At 40.4% G+C, this 17,633-nt stretch overlaps 1 protein-coding gene across 2 annotated transcripts in view; it reads left to right on the forward strand.

Annotated features, from left to right (window-relative positions):
• The window catches only part of ube2j1 (ubiquitin-conjugating enzyme E2, J1), a 105,021-nt gene that overhangs the window by 1,326 nt on the left and 86,062 nt on the right, over positions 1 to 17,633 (forward strand). Inside the window, exon 2 of one of the 2 annotated variants that reach the window (XM_030127811.1) lies at positions 3,805 to 3,901. The exons of the other annotated variant lie outside the window; for it this stretch is intronic. Within the exon in view, the coding sequence (XP_029983671.1) occupies positions 3,853 to 3,901 (49 nt within the window). The 5' untranslated portion in view covers positions 3,805 to 3,852. The remainder of the gene's footprint in view (positions 1 to 3,804; positions 3,902 to 17,633) is intronic. 2 annotated transcript variants of the gene reach the window in all.

The following is a 17,633-nucleotide window of genomic DNA, read 5'->3' on the forward strand; positions in this document are numbered from 1 at the left end:
ACACACACACACACACACACACACACACACACACACACACACACAGGTGCATGGTATCCTGAGACACACATGATTTGCTTATGAATCAGGAAGTTGAACCCTGTGTGTTTTTGGTTTTGATCTTCTGACTTTCAGAATTGCTGTATTATAGAGTTTGATGCTTTTGGCTCATATTCAATCAATTTGAACCACTTACATACTGTAAAATGAGGCAAAGTCAGATACAGAAAAGCTGTTGTACATCTTATGAAGGATGGTAACTTCTTTGTGATGTGACAGTATCAGGAGTTATGTTGACTAGGAACACATATGCATCACTTTACTTGAAGGACAAAAGGTCTTATTTGCATTGTTTCCTCCTTTGGAGAAGTGGATTTTCTGACAGTTGAACAGGCTGTGCTTCTTTGTACATCACCGCTTTGCCCTCAGTACAGTTTGCATCTGGTTTACTTTGTTTTAGTGCCTCCATCTAATGTGTCATAGCTAAACATATCACCATTATTAGGTAATTGCCACATTGCGATTATTTCAGCCACCCATGATTATTTTGCATAATCATTGTAATTGTCCTGTCACCCCTTTAAAAACAGCTGAGTGAAACAAGTACAGTTAATAACAGTCATTAAAAACTTTTAGGTAAAAAATTTGGTACATCTTCATTGCACATCTGGGGGGCCTCTTCAGAAAAATGGACCACATGCATTTTGAGCAATAAACAATATGAATCTGTACAGTTTGAGTAGTGCCTTTGAAAGCCTTTATATAGGGCCTAAAAAGGCCACTAGTGTTTTTCCAGTGCATGTCAAAATGCCACGTCTGTCACGTGAAGAATATCTGAGGGCCTTGGGATGGTGCAGGCTGGGTTGACCTACAGCAAGGTGGTAAGGTGTATGGGCTGTGCACAACCCGCAATCCAAAATCTGGTGGAACAGCATAATAACACAGACACTGTTGTGGACAGACCATGCCTAGGCCGCGAAAGAGTAACTACACTCCACCAAGATTGCCATATCCAGTTGTAGCACCTAAGCGACTGGTTTCTCCCTTCCACTCACACAGCACATGAGGCATCTGGAAGGCACTCCCCCAGGATAAGCAGCCCAACTGTACGTCGCCGCCTGCATGAAGCCAACCTCCAAGTCTGAAGGCCTTTCTGGAGTAATGTCCTCTCAAGAGCCTGACAACAGACATGACTAAGATGGGCCAGAAAACACCTGAGATGGACCCATCTGCACTGAGCTGGTGTGCTGTTCTCGGACGAGAGCAGGTTTCATTTGGATCACCCAGTGTGATTTGTGGGCAGGAATTTCCTGTCACCACAGAACACCTCTAGTTGTGGGTTGGTCCAGGCTCTGCAGGAGGAGTGGATCCGGATACTGCAGGACACCATATGGCGATTAGTTATATAGTATGCACGAGCTGATCACTGCCTGCCATGGTAAAACCTTACCAGTGGAAACTGCAGACGTCCACACATTCTTTGCCCTATGGTAGGCCTTTAAAGGATACTACTAGCAGCTGTTTGTGTGCAAAACAAGCTGAACATCATGTTATGTTTATATGAGGTGTGAACATTTAAACGTTCTAACTTTGTTGGATGTATCCACTCATAATCTGTTCATGCAGTTTTTTCCGTTTCTAGCACTTACACCCAAAATTCTTATTAACCTTGACTTTTGGCCACCAAATTCTAATCAGCCCACATAAAAGTTTGTACTAAATTTAAAAAAAAAAAACCAAAACAAAACAAAAAAAACTCAAATCATGTTGGTGATATAATATTCTTAAGAATGGAGAAACATGAGGTAACAGTGATCTTTTAAGTTTTTCTTTTGGCTGACAATATTGTTTCAGTTCAGCTCTCTGTCCAAGCAAGCATTTGAGCCAAATATTGTGAGATTTTGTCAAATAATAAAAATAGAGATATTGCAGTATAAATTGGAATGACTGACTGACAGACTCATCTTATAGAGATGCACTGAGGACTAGGGCTGGATAAAATTTTTTTGATGATTTGATGATTTTGGATCGATTTTATGTTAATTTAGCGTTCTCAATTAATAGTGGATGAGATAGATTTTTCAGAGCAGGACCATGAGCACCTGAACTGAGTACCGCCGATGCTGAGGTGCAGCTGGCTCCGTCTTGCGGGCCCCTGGGGGAGACAGGGCGTCTCCCTCTCTCTCGCGACAGTTCTGGCACAGGAGGGGTGCAGAGGAAGGGTGGGGAAAACCTCTCTGGGGGAGGTCCTACCAGCCTCAATCTCGATCCTGCAGTGTGGAGGAACTGGCTGCCTGGACCATCTGGTTGATGGAGACTTACCAATGTGGAACATGGAAACCAGTCGTTCTAGGAATGTTAACTCGGAGTGTAGAGTTAGAGCAATAGTAAAGCATGTTCAGTTTGACTTGCACCGCTCTGGCAGTGTTGCTGGACAAAAAGACATTGTAAATCTTAAATTAATCTGTAAATGCTAATTGTTAGCGTGTCTGTGGATTTTCCCATTCAAGTTAGCATCTAGCTAGCGGTCTTTTTCCCATTCATTTAAATGTATAATGACATGTAAATGTACTAAGGCAATGAACAGAACTGAGACATATTTTGTATGTATGTTGCAGTTTTACAGTGAGTCTCAAGTAAAAGATTTGGAGAGAAGTTTTGGGCGTCCGGCTTTTCTTGGGAAACCTGTAGTCTATCTGCCGAGCTAATCGCTGCACGCACACAAGCAGAGGCAGAATAATAGGAGTTATAATTGTACTGTCCTTGCTAAGACGTCTGTACTTAGTCTGAGCTAGACAGCAAGCTAAACTCTGAATTGTCGATGCAAGATATGTTGAAGTTTGCAGCTTTAATGTACATACTTGACGTCATGCAGATTGACAGTGAAACTATAAAATAAAGACAAAATAAATCAATTAGTTATGTCTATTAATGATATGCATATTCACAGAGAATGCATGGATGTAATTATTATAAACTTAAATTGACTGCTAATTAGGGATGCAACGATATGAAAATTTCATATCACGATTATTGTGACCAAAATCATCACAGTTATCATTGTTGGGGCGACTTTTACAAAACAATGTCGCCAAGAAGCTAAGCGAGGGAAAAAATCTTTTTCTGCCGGACGCGCTGCTAAACAATAAAAAAGGGGAAGTGAGCTCCAGAGTAATGTCCATATGTTTATTAAAGGTAAAAAACAAATAGTGAAATAATCCAGTAATATTTAAAAAACACCCTAGACAGTATACTTTGGCGGCGGTCAGCAAAAGTATGACCTTACCCCCTCACCCCCTCAGTTCATTCATTCAAACAGGTAAAACAGCTGATTTTACTACGTCAGTGACATAAGTACCACCCTCAGTAACTCCTCCCCAGATGTGACAAAGAAAATATTATCTGGCACTTACATTCCAGCCCCATAATTATTACACTTACCCCAGTAATAATTACAAATACATGACCCACGTAGAAAGACAGAAGACATACAATTTACATTTCTCCCTTTTCTTACATATCTTCTTTTACTAGTGTCCATCGTATGTATACAGTTCATAGATCTTGATCCAGTTTTCTTAAGTCAAATCAAGTCATGTCTAGGACAGAGGTTTCCAGCACATGTCCTGATTCACTCAGTCAAGTCAAATAAGTCAAAACAGCCTTCAAGACTGTGCAGACTCCTGTAGAAGGCAGATCTTGGTCACAGGTCTACAAAAAGTACTGGTCCGGGTCTTAATCTGGACCTGCCTCACTAATCCTCTTCTGTCAGTAACTGCTTCAGTGATCTTTCCGATGATCCAGGAATTCCGAGGTGCAGAATCATCCACTATTAGCACAGTGTCCCCAGGAATGAAGTTCCTCTTGACCTTTGTCCACTTCTGGCGCTCCTGCAGTTGTGGTAAGTACTCCTTAGTCCACCTTTTCCAAAATAAATCAGAAATATATTGGACTTGCTTCCATCTGCGACGTGCATAACTGTCCTCCTTGTGAAACAGACCAGGTGGTAAACAGGGCTTGGTTTTGAGAAGCAGAAGATGGTTCAGTGTTAATGCTTCCAAGTTATTTAGATCTGTAGACTTCTTTGTAAGAGGTCTGCTATTGAGAATTGATTCAACCTCACAGAGAACCGTTTGGAGTCCCTCCTCATCCAAACTTTGTGCTCTCAAAGTGGAATTAAGAACCCCTCTGATGGAATGAATTAACCTCTCCCATGCTCCACCATGATGTGATCCGGTAGGAGGATTAAAGGTCCATTTGATTCCTTTCAATGAGAGTGTGTCATTGATCTGTTCCAGATTCCATCCTTCAATAGCTCTTTTTAACTCACACTCTGCGCCAGTGAAGTTAGTGCCATTGTCTGAGCGGAGCTCCTTAACCTTTCCTCTTCTTGCAATAAAGCATCATAGTGCATTTATAAATGAGTCTGTGTCCAAAGATGAAGCAACTTCAATATGCACCGCCCTTATCACCAAACAAGTGAAGATGACTCCATATCTTTTAACCAGACTCCTTCCACGCTTGATGTCAAAAGGTCCAAAATAATCTATCCCAACATAACTGAAGGGAGGTTCATCTGGTGAAATCCTGTCGACAGGCAGATCCGCCATTTGTTGTTGACCTACAGCTCCATGTAACCTGCGACAGACAACACATCTAGATAGGATCCTTCTTTTGGCAACGCTGGCAGAGGGAATCCAAAACATTCACACAACCTTGATAACACATGGTTCCTACCACCGTGGCCGACCTCTTGATGAATATGGCTTATGATGAGATCGGAGATATGAAGATCTTTAGCTATTACAGCTGGGTGTTTAGACTCTTCAGGCATGGCCGCCTCACTAAGCCGACCTCCAACTCTCAAAACATTATCATCCATTATTGGATTGAGCTTGTACATGTGACTGTTTCCTCTCACACTCTCACCCCTTTGGAGGTAAGAAAATTCTTCTGAGTATTTTTGTCTCTGACAGAACTTAATTATTTCTAATTCACTGGCTTTGATTTCTTCCAATGAGAGATGACCACATCTCATTTTAATATCCTTGTGCTGCTTTACATTTGATGCAGGAAAGTGTACATTTACTTCCTTCCTCTCCCTAATTTCTAATAACAAGGCCTTAAGTCTTAGTATCCAGGCCATCACTCTTAAGAGACGTGTCTAGGAGGAGCTGCGGTTTATCAAACATGTCACAGCATTCTCTTCCTTCTGTTCCACAGAAACAATTGCAGATACCTTGACTTCTGGATCTCCGAACAGAAGCCCCCCCAAGTCATATGGATCAGCAGGCCAGGTTTCCTTTGGCTCTAAGAGAAATGGGGGACCACACATCCACATTTCATTCTTTAAAAAAGATTCTTTAAGATTCTTTCATTCTTTAAAAAAGATGGAAACAAGGTCTGTAGGGTTGTGTTTTGTAGACACATACCTCCACTGAGATGGATTAGATGTCTTTAGAATCTCTGTGACTCTGTTAGCTTCAAAGACACGAAACCTTGTAGTTTCATTCTTTATATATTTTAGAACAGAGGTACTGTCTGACCAGAAAACAGAATCTTGTAGGTTCATCCTCAGCTCTCTCCTCCACAATTTGTCCATGCGAGCAGCCACCACAGCTGCTGTCAGCTCCATACGTGGGATTGTCACAGGCTTTAAAGGTGTAACCCTGGATTTTCCCATTATAAAGGCACTGTGTGAAAGACCTTGGTGATTGTGCAACAGGAGGTAGGTGACGGTCCCATATCCCTCTTCACTTGCATCTGCAAAATGATGTAACTGGGCTGTGGCTATTTCTCCAAAGTTGGGAGGTATTAAACATCTGCTGGTGTTGAAGCCATCCAATGTTTGTAGCTCTTCCACCCAGCCTGTCCATTCCTCGGCAGCAGATGGTGCTATAGTGTCATCCCATCCCAACCCTTTGCGGCACAGATCTTGTAGGATCCTTTTAGCTGTAAAAATCACAGGAGACAAGATTCTAAGAGGATCATAGAATGAGCTGACAATTGAAAGGATTCCTCTTCGGGTCAATGGTCGATCTGGAAAGGTTGCGCACGATTGCACTCCCAGTGCTCTCTCCACTGGTAAAATATCCTGATCCAGGTCTAGGTCTCTAACTTCTTTTGCTCTTTCTTCCTCTGGTATTGCTGCCAGCACACAGCGACTATTACTGGTCCACTTGGTTAAATTGAAGCCTCCTTTAGCACATAGCCTTCTTAGGTCCTTATACAGGCATATAGCTTGCTGCTCTGAGGCCACTGAAGCAAGGAGGTCATCAACATAAAAACTGTGCATGATGGTTTCAATCACCTGCTGGCTGAAGAGGTCTTTGTTATCTGTGGCGGACCTCCGGAGAGCAAAATTAGCACAGCTTGGGGAAGATGTAGCCCCTAACAGATGGACAACCATCCTATACTCCTCCAAACGCTGGCTAAAGTCTCCATTGGGCCACCATAGAAAACGTAACAAGTCTGCATCCTCTTCTGGCACTCGAACCTTGTGAAACATAGCCTCGATGTCAGACATCAGTATAATAGGTTCCTTTCTGAACCTGGTTAAAACACCAATCAGTTTGCTTGTGAGATCTGGTCCTTGCAGGAGATGTGCATTAAGTGAGGCTTCCTTGAATGATGCTGCACAATCAAAAACAACGCGCATCTTCTTCTTCTGAGGATGGTATACCCCATGATGAGGGATATACCAAACCTTGCCATCACTGCGTTCCAAATCTGTGTCTGGCACTCTCTGCAAATCCACTTGACATGAGATTATTCATGAATGCAATGTAGTCCTTATGGAATGATGGCTCCCTTTCAAACCTCCTCTTCAGATTAAAAATGCGTTGTTCTGCAGTTGTGCGGTTGTTAGGCATACTGATATTTCTGTCTTTAAGAGGCAAAGCAATGCTGTAATGACCATCAATCAGTTTCACAGACCTTTCAGCCATTTCCAGGAACCTGCAATCATCCCTTGACATCCCCAGCAGTTCATCTTGGTTGTTCTCAAGGAAGTCTGTGTTAAACTGTTTGTTCCAGAGCTCATCAAGTGTGATGGCTGAAATTCTATTAACTGTAACTGCTGATTGACACCCAGGACTACCACTGCATCCACCAAGTGGCCCATTTACTGTCCAACCCAACGCCGTCTTGACAGCGTATGGCCCTCCATTCATGCTCCTAATAACTTTCAGGGGCTCCAAAGCACTAGGAACGTTCATGCCTATCAGAATCCCCACATCTGCATCTATTTCTGGTAAACAAATATGCTTCAAGTGAGGCCATTTTTCCAAGTCTTGCTGCTGTGGGATGTTGCTTTTGTCAACAGGCACCCTATTTTGTACAAATAACTTTGGTATTTCACAATACATGTCATTGTCCAATCCAGCAACTTCCAAATAAGAAGCAATATGACTGTCAACTACCTGTTCTTGTCCCATTGTACGCAAAAGAATCTTTGTTTTTCTCCCAGAGAGACCAAGCTTATCAATCCGTGTATCATTCGTTCATTCGTTTTTCAATTTAAAACCAAAAATGAAAAAACAAAAAAATGACTTGTTTTTTTGTTTTTCATTTTCAAAACCAGAATGAAAAACGGATAACGGTTTGTTTTTCCATTTCTCGATTTTGTGCTCAAATGAAAAATGGAAAAAACGGATAACAACCGTTTCATCCGATTTTGCTATTTTAAATATAGTTAAGTTGTCTGACCCGGAAGTAGTCGTTACTTGGGGAAAAATAAACAATTTTGAATTTAATTTTTTTTTTTTTTTTTTTTTTTTTTTTTAGAAAACAGTATCTCGTTAATTAGGAAAAACAGAGCCAATTTTTAAAAACTAATTTTATACTGTACTATGATGAAATAAAAATTCGGCTCTGATTTTCTCAGTCAGTGGGCCAGTAGTGGCTGATCCAGGCTGGAGCTCCGTTTAAGGAACCCGTTCCGTTTTAAGGATGTCGGAATCAGTTCCCTTTGAGGATCATGGAACTGGTTTCGCTTACAAAACTCAGAACCGAGCTGTGCTCCCTGCTTCGCGCACGTATCAAGCCATCCTGCTCCGTCGAGCAGCTACCAGTAGCTTATATCGACAGCGACGTCTATCGATTGATGCTACCCCGTCAAAACATGCTACCTTATGTTTCGACACGCCTATTTGAAAATGAAATAATGCTTCTACTGTAGAAAAACACCATTATTTACTTATTCATATGAATATGGGTATAGGAAGCTCATTTCGACAGGCTTATAACTTCTATCAAATAAAGCTCCCACAACAGGTAACATATTTATGCAGGCTTATAACTTCTATTAAATTAAGCTCCTACTATAGAAACACCATTATTTACTTATTCATATGAATATGGGTAAAGGTAGTTCATTTAGACTGGCTTATAACTTCTATTAAATAAAGCTCCTACTACATAAACACCATTATTTACTTAATCATATGAATATGGGTGAAGGTAGCTCATTTAGACACTTATAGCTTCTATTAAATAAAGCTCCTACTACAGGTAACACACCTCACCTTTGTGATACTCGACACATTGAACATGGGACAACAGAAGAAACATTACATTCAAATCAAGTCAACTTTATTTGATATATACACTATATACACTATTTTGATCTTGTGAGGGAAATTTGGTGTCTGTATTTATCCCATCCGTGGTGGCTTCATGTTTCTTTCCACAGACCTCCCACCTGTGGGAGGGCACATGCTGCTTCCCATTGAGCCTTTAAAACCTCTGCAGGATTTGTCTGGATGCTTGTGATGTCTCTATTGTTGAGAAACCCTTCTGGTAAACTGCAAAATGACATTTTAGGCATTCAGTTACATATGACTGGCTAACATAAAGGAAAAAAAAAAAAAACTGTTTACTACAAACAGTTTGAATTAAAATCTTTACCTTTAACACCTAAATCCCACAGCTACTGGCATCTTCCTGCTTGTTGTGGTGAACAGTTTTTACAGTCTATTTATCTCCTTGGACTTCATGGCCCACCATCCTCAAGAAATTCCTAATTATTGTTTAAAAAGCATAACAAGCATACGAAATACACAATATACTTGTCTGGATTAACAAGTAGCAGTGTCCTCTGTGACATGGTGACAATCTATAAATGATTACTATATTTATGTTATTCCATCACACTAGGACATATTTGTGTTGCAAACCCTTTTATGAAAATTGACTTCTGTTGCATCAGGTCAACTGAAATGCATATATATATATATATATATATATATCAGAAATAGGTCTGAGGAAAATAGAAGAAAACCACTAAAATCCAGTGAGCACCTACATTTACAGGACAAATCCATCTTTTTAACACTGGAAATTTCATCTGAAGAATGGATTTCATATCAAATTATTGTTAATTCAGGTTACTGGTGTTAGGTGATATGACTAGATAAAAACAAACAAATAGATTGCTTTTCTAAGAGGCTGAAACCTTCTGGAAAACAAACTTCCAGCTACCACAGCACAGAGCTGAATGGATTCCTGTTAAAAAAAATTAAGTGTGTATTGCTTCGTGTGTATTGAGTGTATAGGGTTTACATCCAATTTCGACCAAACTGGGTGAAAATCACCTACACACGTTTAATCAAAAGTTACCATTTACATTTTTGATTAAATGATGGGCGTGGCTGTGATGACCTCACAATGAACCGGCCATTTTTAGAAGTATAGAAGTGTGTATATCTCGCACAGACATTGTCAGATTGAGTTGGACCCAAGTAACATTTGTGCAGAATGACAACCTGAACACGATGATATGTAAATCGTAAAGATGATTCGTAGAATGGCTCTCTGACGCCCCCTACAGTTTTTGAATGGGAATGAAAATTTTTTTTTAACATAGGCAAAAATAAAATTGACACACACATCTGTCATGTCAAACTGAAACAAAAAGTCAATGAGGTCACACCCCTATTTAAAATTGTGTTGCCATGACAACATTAAAACTGTTCCATTCAAATGAATGGGGTTTTGGTACAACGACTCTATTGCTGAAAAACTCTTTGTGTTCCACTAATGGTACACAGACTGAAAATTACACTGTGGAAAAGTAGAATTTTCCAGCAAGAAGAATTTTAAAAATATTGAAAAATGACTTGGCCACGCCCCCTCAAAATATGAAAATACATTGCGCGAATGGGAACCCACCCAAAGAAAATGGTGGAGTTTGAGAAACTTTCTTAGCAAAAGAAAATGTACAACTTTTCTTTCAGCATGTGAGAACAAAAATAGGCAGATAGAGTAAAGAGAAATGACTGGGTAAACAGAATAATTCATGGGGCATATGAAGAAGTAGACATGTGGGTAAGAAGGATTGTAGAAGCTTCTTATTTTTCTTCCAATTGCTCTCTGGAGTCCGTTTTTTCTGCACACTAAGTCCACCTCCACACTTCCATAATATGCAACTTAATGCCTCATTTGCTGCTGTTGCTGTGGGAATGAGGCCCAGTGCTTTTGGCTTCTGCCAAGGCCTGCAGGAAGAATTGTGGGAGACTACATGTCCCTGTGCTGTCAGGACAACTTTGGCTGCATATCAGGGTTGTTGTCACCCCAGGCGAACACCATGTCTCATATGGTAAAACCAAACTATATGTATAAGTACAGACAAGTGCTTTGTAACTGTGAGGCATTCCCTGTACTGTACTATATGTTCCAGACCTGGAAGCTGTTGAGAAGTAAATAGCTCAAATTTTATCAGTTGACTGTAATTAAATTAAGTCCAATTAATTCCATGTAATTAATTGGCTTTGTTAAAGACAGTAGTTTATCGCACCAGATATAGTACTACCGTTTCTGACAAATGTACTCAACTGTACCTAAATACCAAAAATTCTGTCATCAGTTTAATGTGCTCCATGCATACCATTGTCAGTGTCATTTAAGCCTTATCCAAGATCTAACAACAACATACACTGTTGTTTGTAGAATTGGTCTTTATTGTGACTGTTACAGAAACAATTCAAATCAGTTTAGCAGCAGATTTTTGAATTAGAGTTCTGCCATGCTCGAGAAAACGGGGTGTCGCACTAGAGCCCGACCAATTAATCTGCTGGCTGATTAATTGGGCTGATTATAGCGTATCACTGATTAATCAACATCAGCCAATATGTAACAGATTTATCAAGTTTTTTGCTGTGGAGATTCTGTCACTCGCTGCTTCTGTGTGTGTGATGCCCGGAGAGTTAGAGGAACAGTGAAGCCTGTCAGTTTCACTTTAACTTCCGCTAGGACAATCACGCTATCACCCCCCCCCCCACACACACACACACACACACACACACACATACAAGCTCCGACAAGGATGGACCACTAATTCCGCTGGACCCACTGGACCACTAATAGTCTGCTCTCCCCAGCATGAAAACTACCACATCTACAACCTGTGTTTCCCCACAGGTCACATACTAGTCTAGTATAAGACTATTATACACCGTTTGAAGGTTATGTAAATTATCTTCGTGAGATTAACAAAGATTAATGTAACTGTTAATCCACCTGTCCCCAATTAGCTGATATCAGATTATTATTTCCTGTGTAGATCAATGTTCTTATTTCATATATCGGCCAATCTATTGGTTATCGGCCAATATCGCTTATCGCCCGATATAATGGATATCGGCTTTTTTTTAGCCCCCAATGTTGGTATTTGCATTGGCCCCGAAAATCCCATATTCATCAGGCTCTACTTTGCACAGGAAGCTGTGTAATGGATGATTGGGGTCATGGGCTCAGTGATATGTGATGATGTAAGCAAAGGTTAGTACAGCATATTGTGTGGGCGATGATCATCAAAATTAAGTTAATGTCCTGAAGGCAGTAAATTATGTAGGTTTCCCTCCAAATGTATCACATTTTAACCATATTAACATGTCCATCCATAGTGTTATGCACATTTTAAAAGCTGGTGGACCTTAACCATTGTACAAGGCTGTCCAAAGCAAGTGGGCGTGGTCTGGCCTAAAATAATTAAAGGATTACTTGAAGAAAGATATGATGTGACCTTAACCCCACTGAGAAAGCGTTTGTCCCACAGACTGTATTTGGTGAACAGAGGAAGTCTTATGTCTCCGAATGGTTTCTGACCTGCCATTTTGAAGCCAGTATTTTGCATTCTGGCCATCATTATGGTGTACTTTTTGGAGCCATAAGTTCCTGCCCCGGCTCCAGCAGCCCCGATTCCGGTGGCCCCAGCTTCGGCGGCCCCAGCTCCAGCTGCCCTGGCCCCGGCGGCCCTGATCCATGCATACCTCATTCAGTCTCCTCCAATACCTCCGCTCTTACAGAACAGCCCCAATTCATACCTATCTGGCTAATGTTACATTTCCTAGGAATTTATGTTGGTGACAAAACAGTTTTCCGGTGAACTTTCCATCCTAATATACCTAATATAGCCAAACTCGGGCTCTGGCTTCATTTCCTGTACAAGTGCTCCAAACCAGAGGTCGCGTTAACCGAAAATATTCCGTCATTGACAGATTTTTTTTTTAAATGATGGAAAATTCTGAAGGCCGTCCGTCATTTTGACAGATTCAAATACTGAGGGTAATCTACTGTTAACCTCTCCTGCTTGGCTCGTCCGACCGTAGTCAGCGAGCACAGGGCAGATTTCCTCCAGGGCCGATGTCGGGTTAACTCCCTTGCCGGTAGTGGAAGACAGCAGCTTTTATTTATGCACAGTATATCGATGTTTGTACACTTTTTCCTTCTGTCCTCTTACACACTCATACTCAAAACTGCTGCTCCCTCACCTTGCTCGACCACTCACACCATACGTTCACGCACGCACCACACACCGCTCTCGCACTTTAAAGGAACACACACCAGTCTCATACTACCAAAGAAAGTTTTCACACAACACTGTGAACAGAACCTGTTCGCAGAATCGCTGGTCTGTCTGTCTCTCTTAACGAGGCATCAGACAGTCCATAACAGCATCCACCTGTATAGAACCAACAGCACCACTGTTCACAACTACACTGAATACAACAGCGGTACTTCTGTCACATGACTCACCGTTAGTCCACCTGTAGTAGACCCCTGTCCAGTTGATAGTGAGTGTGAACATTAATCAGTCAGTGTTCAGTCTTGTGTTGTTGTTTTGCTGACTTTAGCCAAAATTAGATGCTACTTTTCTTGCGCAAACTGTGAAGACAGCCGAGTCTCCTTAGTTATTTTAGAAAACCCAGTTAAATTCGATGTCATTAATAAACGTGGTGAAAAAAGAGGGACGGATGCGGTGGAGGATGACGGAAAAGCAAGGAATACGCCAGTGGCATTTGGTGTGCTATATGTGCGCATTTTCTACCTTTCATGTGTTATTTGATGGCATGTCAATTTGTGCGTAGATCTCTGGTTCATATAACCTGAACCCTAACCCTCAGTGCATAACACACCAATTATAAGTGGCGTATATAATTATGCGAGTCGTGATATCACGTTGGTTTATCAGCCAGCAGCAACTACAGTTGCTGCATCATTGAAATGTTTTTGAACATTAAGTACTACTAAATATATCTTTTTATCATTAAAAAAATAAAAATTTGAAATGACGGATAATAATACGTTATGACGGAATTTTTACGACCCTGTCCGTCAAAATGACGGACAATAAAAATGTCTAGCGCAACCTCTGCTCCAAACTGCTGAGAATGCATGATTCATGCACAAAGAGGGGTATGCAGATGGGGGAGGGACAAATAGCAATTGAGTTTGATAGACATATCACCGTTCAATCATTTTGATTGAGCGCTCAAAATGATTTGATGGTGTTTTTCAGTCCTGTCCGTTCCACAGATGACTAAATTTTTTTTATTTTTGTGTTAGAGCATTTAATTGATTGGTTGTAATCGGGGTGTGAAAGGGATTTTAACCAATATAATAAAAAATGCTCCAGGAAAACATCTTGCATCCCACCTTTAACTACAGTTAAGCCCTCCGTCGAGAAAAAATGTGCTTTATTAAATGAATAAAAAGTTTGAGACGCTTACTCAGCACCCAAGTGAGCTGTCATACAAACATGTTAGTGCAATACTGTTATGGCAGACATTGAAGTCTTCTATTTGAAGTAATTAAAAAATGGACCACCAGATTAATTATCAGAGTCCAAATAAAATTAAGACAGCAGTGACCCCTGTAAATTTTTTAAAATATATTTTTAGAAAGCAGCACTTACTGACCATCAGTGGTATTACAATTTATAAGATACTTCCACATTGGATTAGTTTTGGAGTTGCTAAGATGTATATGAACAAAATGTTGTCCAAACAAAATATCTGTTTTCAAACACTCCTATGTTGCCCTTGATTGTCCAGATTAAACCTTCCTCTTGACTTTCATCTTTTTGAGTTTTTTACTTTAATCTCATCAAACCACTGAACTTTCTGCTTCTATTAATTTGTATTTTAAGAGATGTATGTCCATCTCAAAATGAATGAGGAAAGACAAAAATGTTCTCATGTAGTTAAGACTTTAGGATTACAAGGGACCTGGTAAGGATGTCAGGTCCTGTGTTAGACTGGTTCTCCTCTTACCTGACTGGCAGAAGCTTCAGTGTGTCAATCAATTACATCCAGTCTGACTCAGTGGATCTACTGTGTGGTGTGCCCCAAGGCTCTGTCCTGGGGCCAGTCCTGTTCTTGCTGTATGTCCTCCCCCTTGGCCACATTATCCAGCAGTATAGTGATATCTCCTATCATTTGCTTGTGGATGACATCCAGATGTACTGCTCCTGTAAGTCTTCTGAGCCCCACAAACTGAGTTCCTTAACCAACTGCTTGTCAGAGCTAAAGTAGTGGCTAAATGATAACAGCCTCCAACTGAACTCCATCAAAACGGAGACCCTCATTATTGCCCCGGACAGTGCTATCTCAGGGATTAAACAGCACCTCGGTGACCTGAGCTCTTTGGTGAAGACCAAACTGAGGAATCTGGGTGTCATCTTTGACCAGACTATGTCTTTAGACCACTACTCCAAACACCTGGTGAAGAACTGTTTCTTCCAACTTTGCAACATCTCCAAACTGAGATCCATGGTGTCCATCAGTGAGCTTGAGATGATCATCCACGCATTTGTGTCTTCTCGCTTAGACTACTGTAACAGCCTGTTCACATGCTTAAGCAAGAAGGAGCTGGCTCGTCTACAGTTTGTCCAGAACTCTGCTGCAAGGCTTGTGACCTGCACAAACAGGAGAGCCCACATCACACCCATTGTTAAATCACTCCATTGGCTCCTTATACTATATCGTTTTCATTTTAAAATTCTGGTGCTAACTTTCCGGGCTTTACATGGCAAGGCCCCTGCATACATTGCTGCCCTGATTCAGCCCTACAGCTCGGCTCGTAGCCTGAGATCTTCAGGGCAGCACCTGCTGATGGTTCCTTGTACCTGTTTTAGCACGCAGGGTGACAGGACTTTTAAAGCTGTAGCACCGTGTCTTTGGAATGACCTGCCTCTACACCTACGGTGATTGGACTCTGTAGAGTTTTAAAAAACACCTCAAAACACTCCCGTTCAAGCAAGCTTTTTAATTTCCCAACTGAATCAAGGCTTCTACAAACTGATTGCACTGTATATATTTATCATATTTTAACTGTATTTTATTGTGTTTTAATGGTATTTTAATTGTATTTTATTTGTACTGTTTATTTGTACTTTGCACTGTAAAGCACTTTGTGACTCTGTCTGTGAAAAGTACTCTATAAATAAATTTTACTTCTTTACTTACTTACAAGTGAAGTCCAGAATTATTAAATGGACTAGGGCGCTGACTAGTGGGGATCCACGGGCTCTACATGTGGTAGTTTGTATTCTATTGTGTATTCGTGCATGCTGCACGGCATTTGTCCAGCAGTCACCACCAAAGCGGTCTGGCAATAGCAATGTGATTGTATTCCAGAATTACTATTATCTCCCAAAATATTGGTGCTATTAACTTGCCATATTTACTAGTCTGTTCCTTGACCAAAAATACATTAAGTGTGCCAAACTGCAGCAGTCAGCTCTTTCTGGATTTTGTGTGAGTTCCCATACACACGTACATACATGCACACAGAGGCCACTTCGCTTTTATAATATAGATGGTATGATGGTACCCCCAAAAAACCCACTCTCAGAAGTAGGGCTGCACGATTTTGGCAAAAAAAAAAATCCTGATTTTGTTTTTTCCTCTAAAAACTCGATTTTCGATTTCGATTTTGGGGTAAAACTACAAAAGACAACAGAAGTCAGCATGTCGTTTTCGTGAGCAGCCCACAATGCAAGGCACTGCTCTGACCTCAAATCTGTGATGGTATCATGTGATGAACCCACAGAAGTTTATTTTTTCTTAATTAAATCTTTATTGCATGAAGTAGAGTATACAAACAATGTATACAACAAGAAAATAACATAAGTTTGACAGGGGGAATACACTATAGTACAATGTCCAAATCAGAGCAAATACTGATGTTTTTTATAGTCTTTTTGTTTCCAAATTTATCTAACAGCTTTAAATAAAGTTCAACATCTTTCAAAAAATAAATAATAATATTTGGTTTTGTGTTACAGAAAACCGTTGTGAATGAAAAATTTAGCAAGTAAGAGGACTGAATTAATTATTATTATTATTATTTTTTTTTTTTTTTTCTTTTTGGGGTATCTGGGCCCACAGAAGTGATACCACTGTAAGTCAGTGACAGGCATCAGTCGTGCATGTGTGGACCACGTAATATGAGTGATCCCCATGGGGTTCTATTTAAACTGGGGGATCCGTGCGTGGAACAGACCGACCCAGGACACGCTGGAGGGATGCAGTTATATTTCAGTTGCAGGATCCGTGCGTGAAGCCACGGCTTACATTGCTATAAATACTGCGGGATCATTAACACATTTAATGTCCGGTCATTACACAGACTTCTGTGACAGACGCTGTCACGGATAGGAGGAAGAGCCTATGGTAGCCCGCAAGAGTGCGGCCCGGAGGCGCGCGGCCTGGAGGCACGAGAGATGAAATTGATTGTACAATTTCCCTTTTTTAAAAATCGCCCTAATTAAAAATATCCGATTTCGATTTAAAATCAATCAATCGTGCAGCCCTACTCAGAAGTACATCACATGTCATCAGTCTTTTTCCTATCTGCATTTTTTTTTTGGCAATAACCCTTAGGGGTCTGAGCCTGTTTTGGCCATTTTTGAGTACTTTTGATTTTGCCTTTATATACTATATAAAGAAATGTTCTTTATTCATCTATCTCATCTGCCTGTTACTTTTTCACTTTAACCTACAATATCAACACAAAAGGCCAAGAAACACAAAAAATATGAATGAATGTTTATTTCAGTTAAATACAAAATACAAAACACATACATATTAAAAAAAAACAACAAAATAAAACACCTACATATAAAAAAAAACCCAAACAAACATAAAATTAACACATTTTGTAACTGAAAAAGGAAGAAGCTGAAGCCGGAGGCTTATTTCTGCTTCTCCCATTTACATCCTTAGTCCATGTCCACACCTTAAGTTGCAGCAGATAAATACTTAAACTTAAATTATACTACATTCAGTGTAGTAAGTTATTTTGTTATCATATTACTTTCATAGCCCTTCATAATTTGACCAATTAAATTA

This window comes from Sphaeramia orbicularis, chromosome 24 (genome assembly GCF_902148855.1).
Source record: "Sphaeramia orbicularis chromosome 24, fSphaOr1.1, whole genome shotgun sequence".
Lineage (NCBI taxonomy): Eukaryota > Metazoa > Chordata > Actinopteri > Kurtiformes > Apogonidae > Sphaeramia > Sphaeramia orbicularis.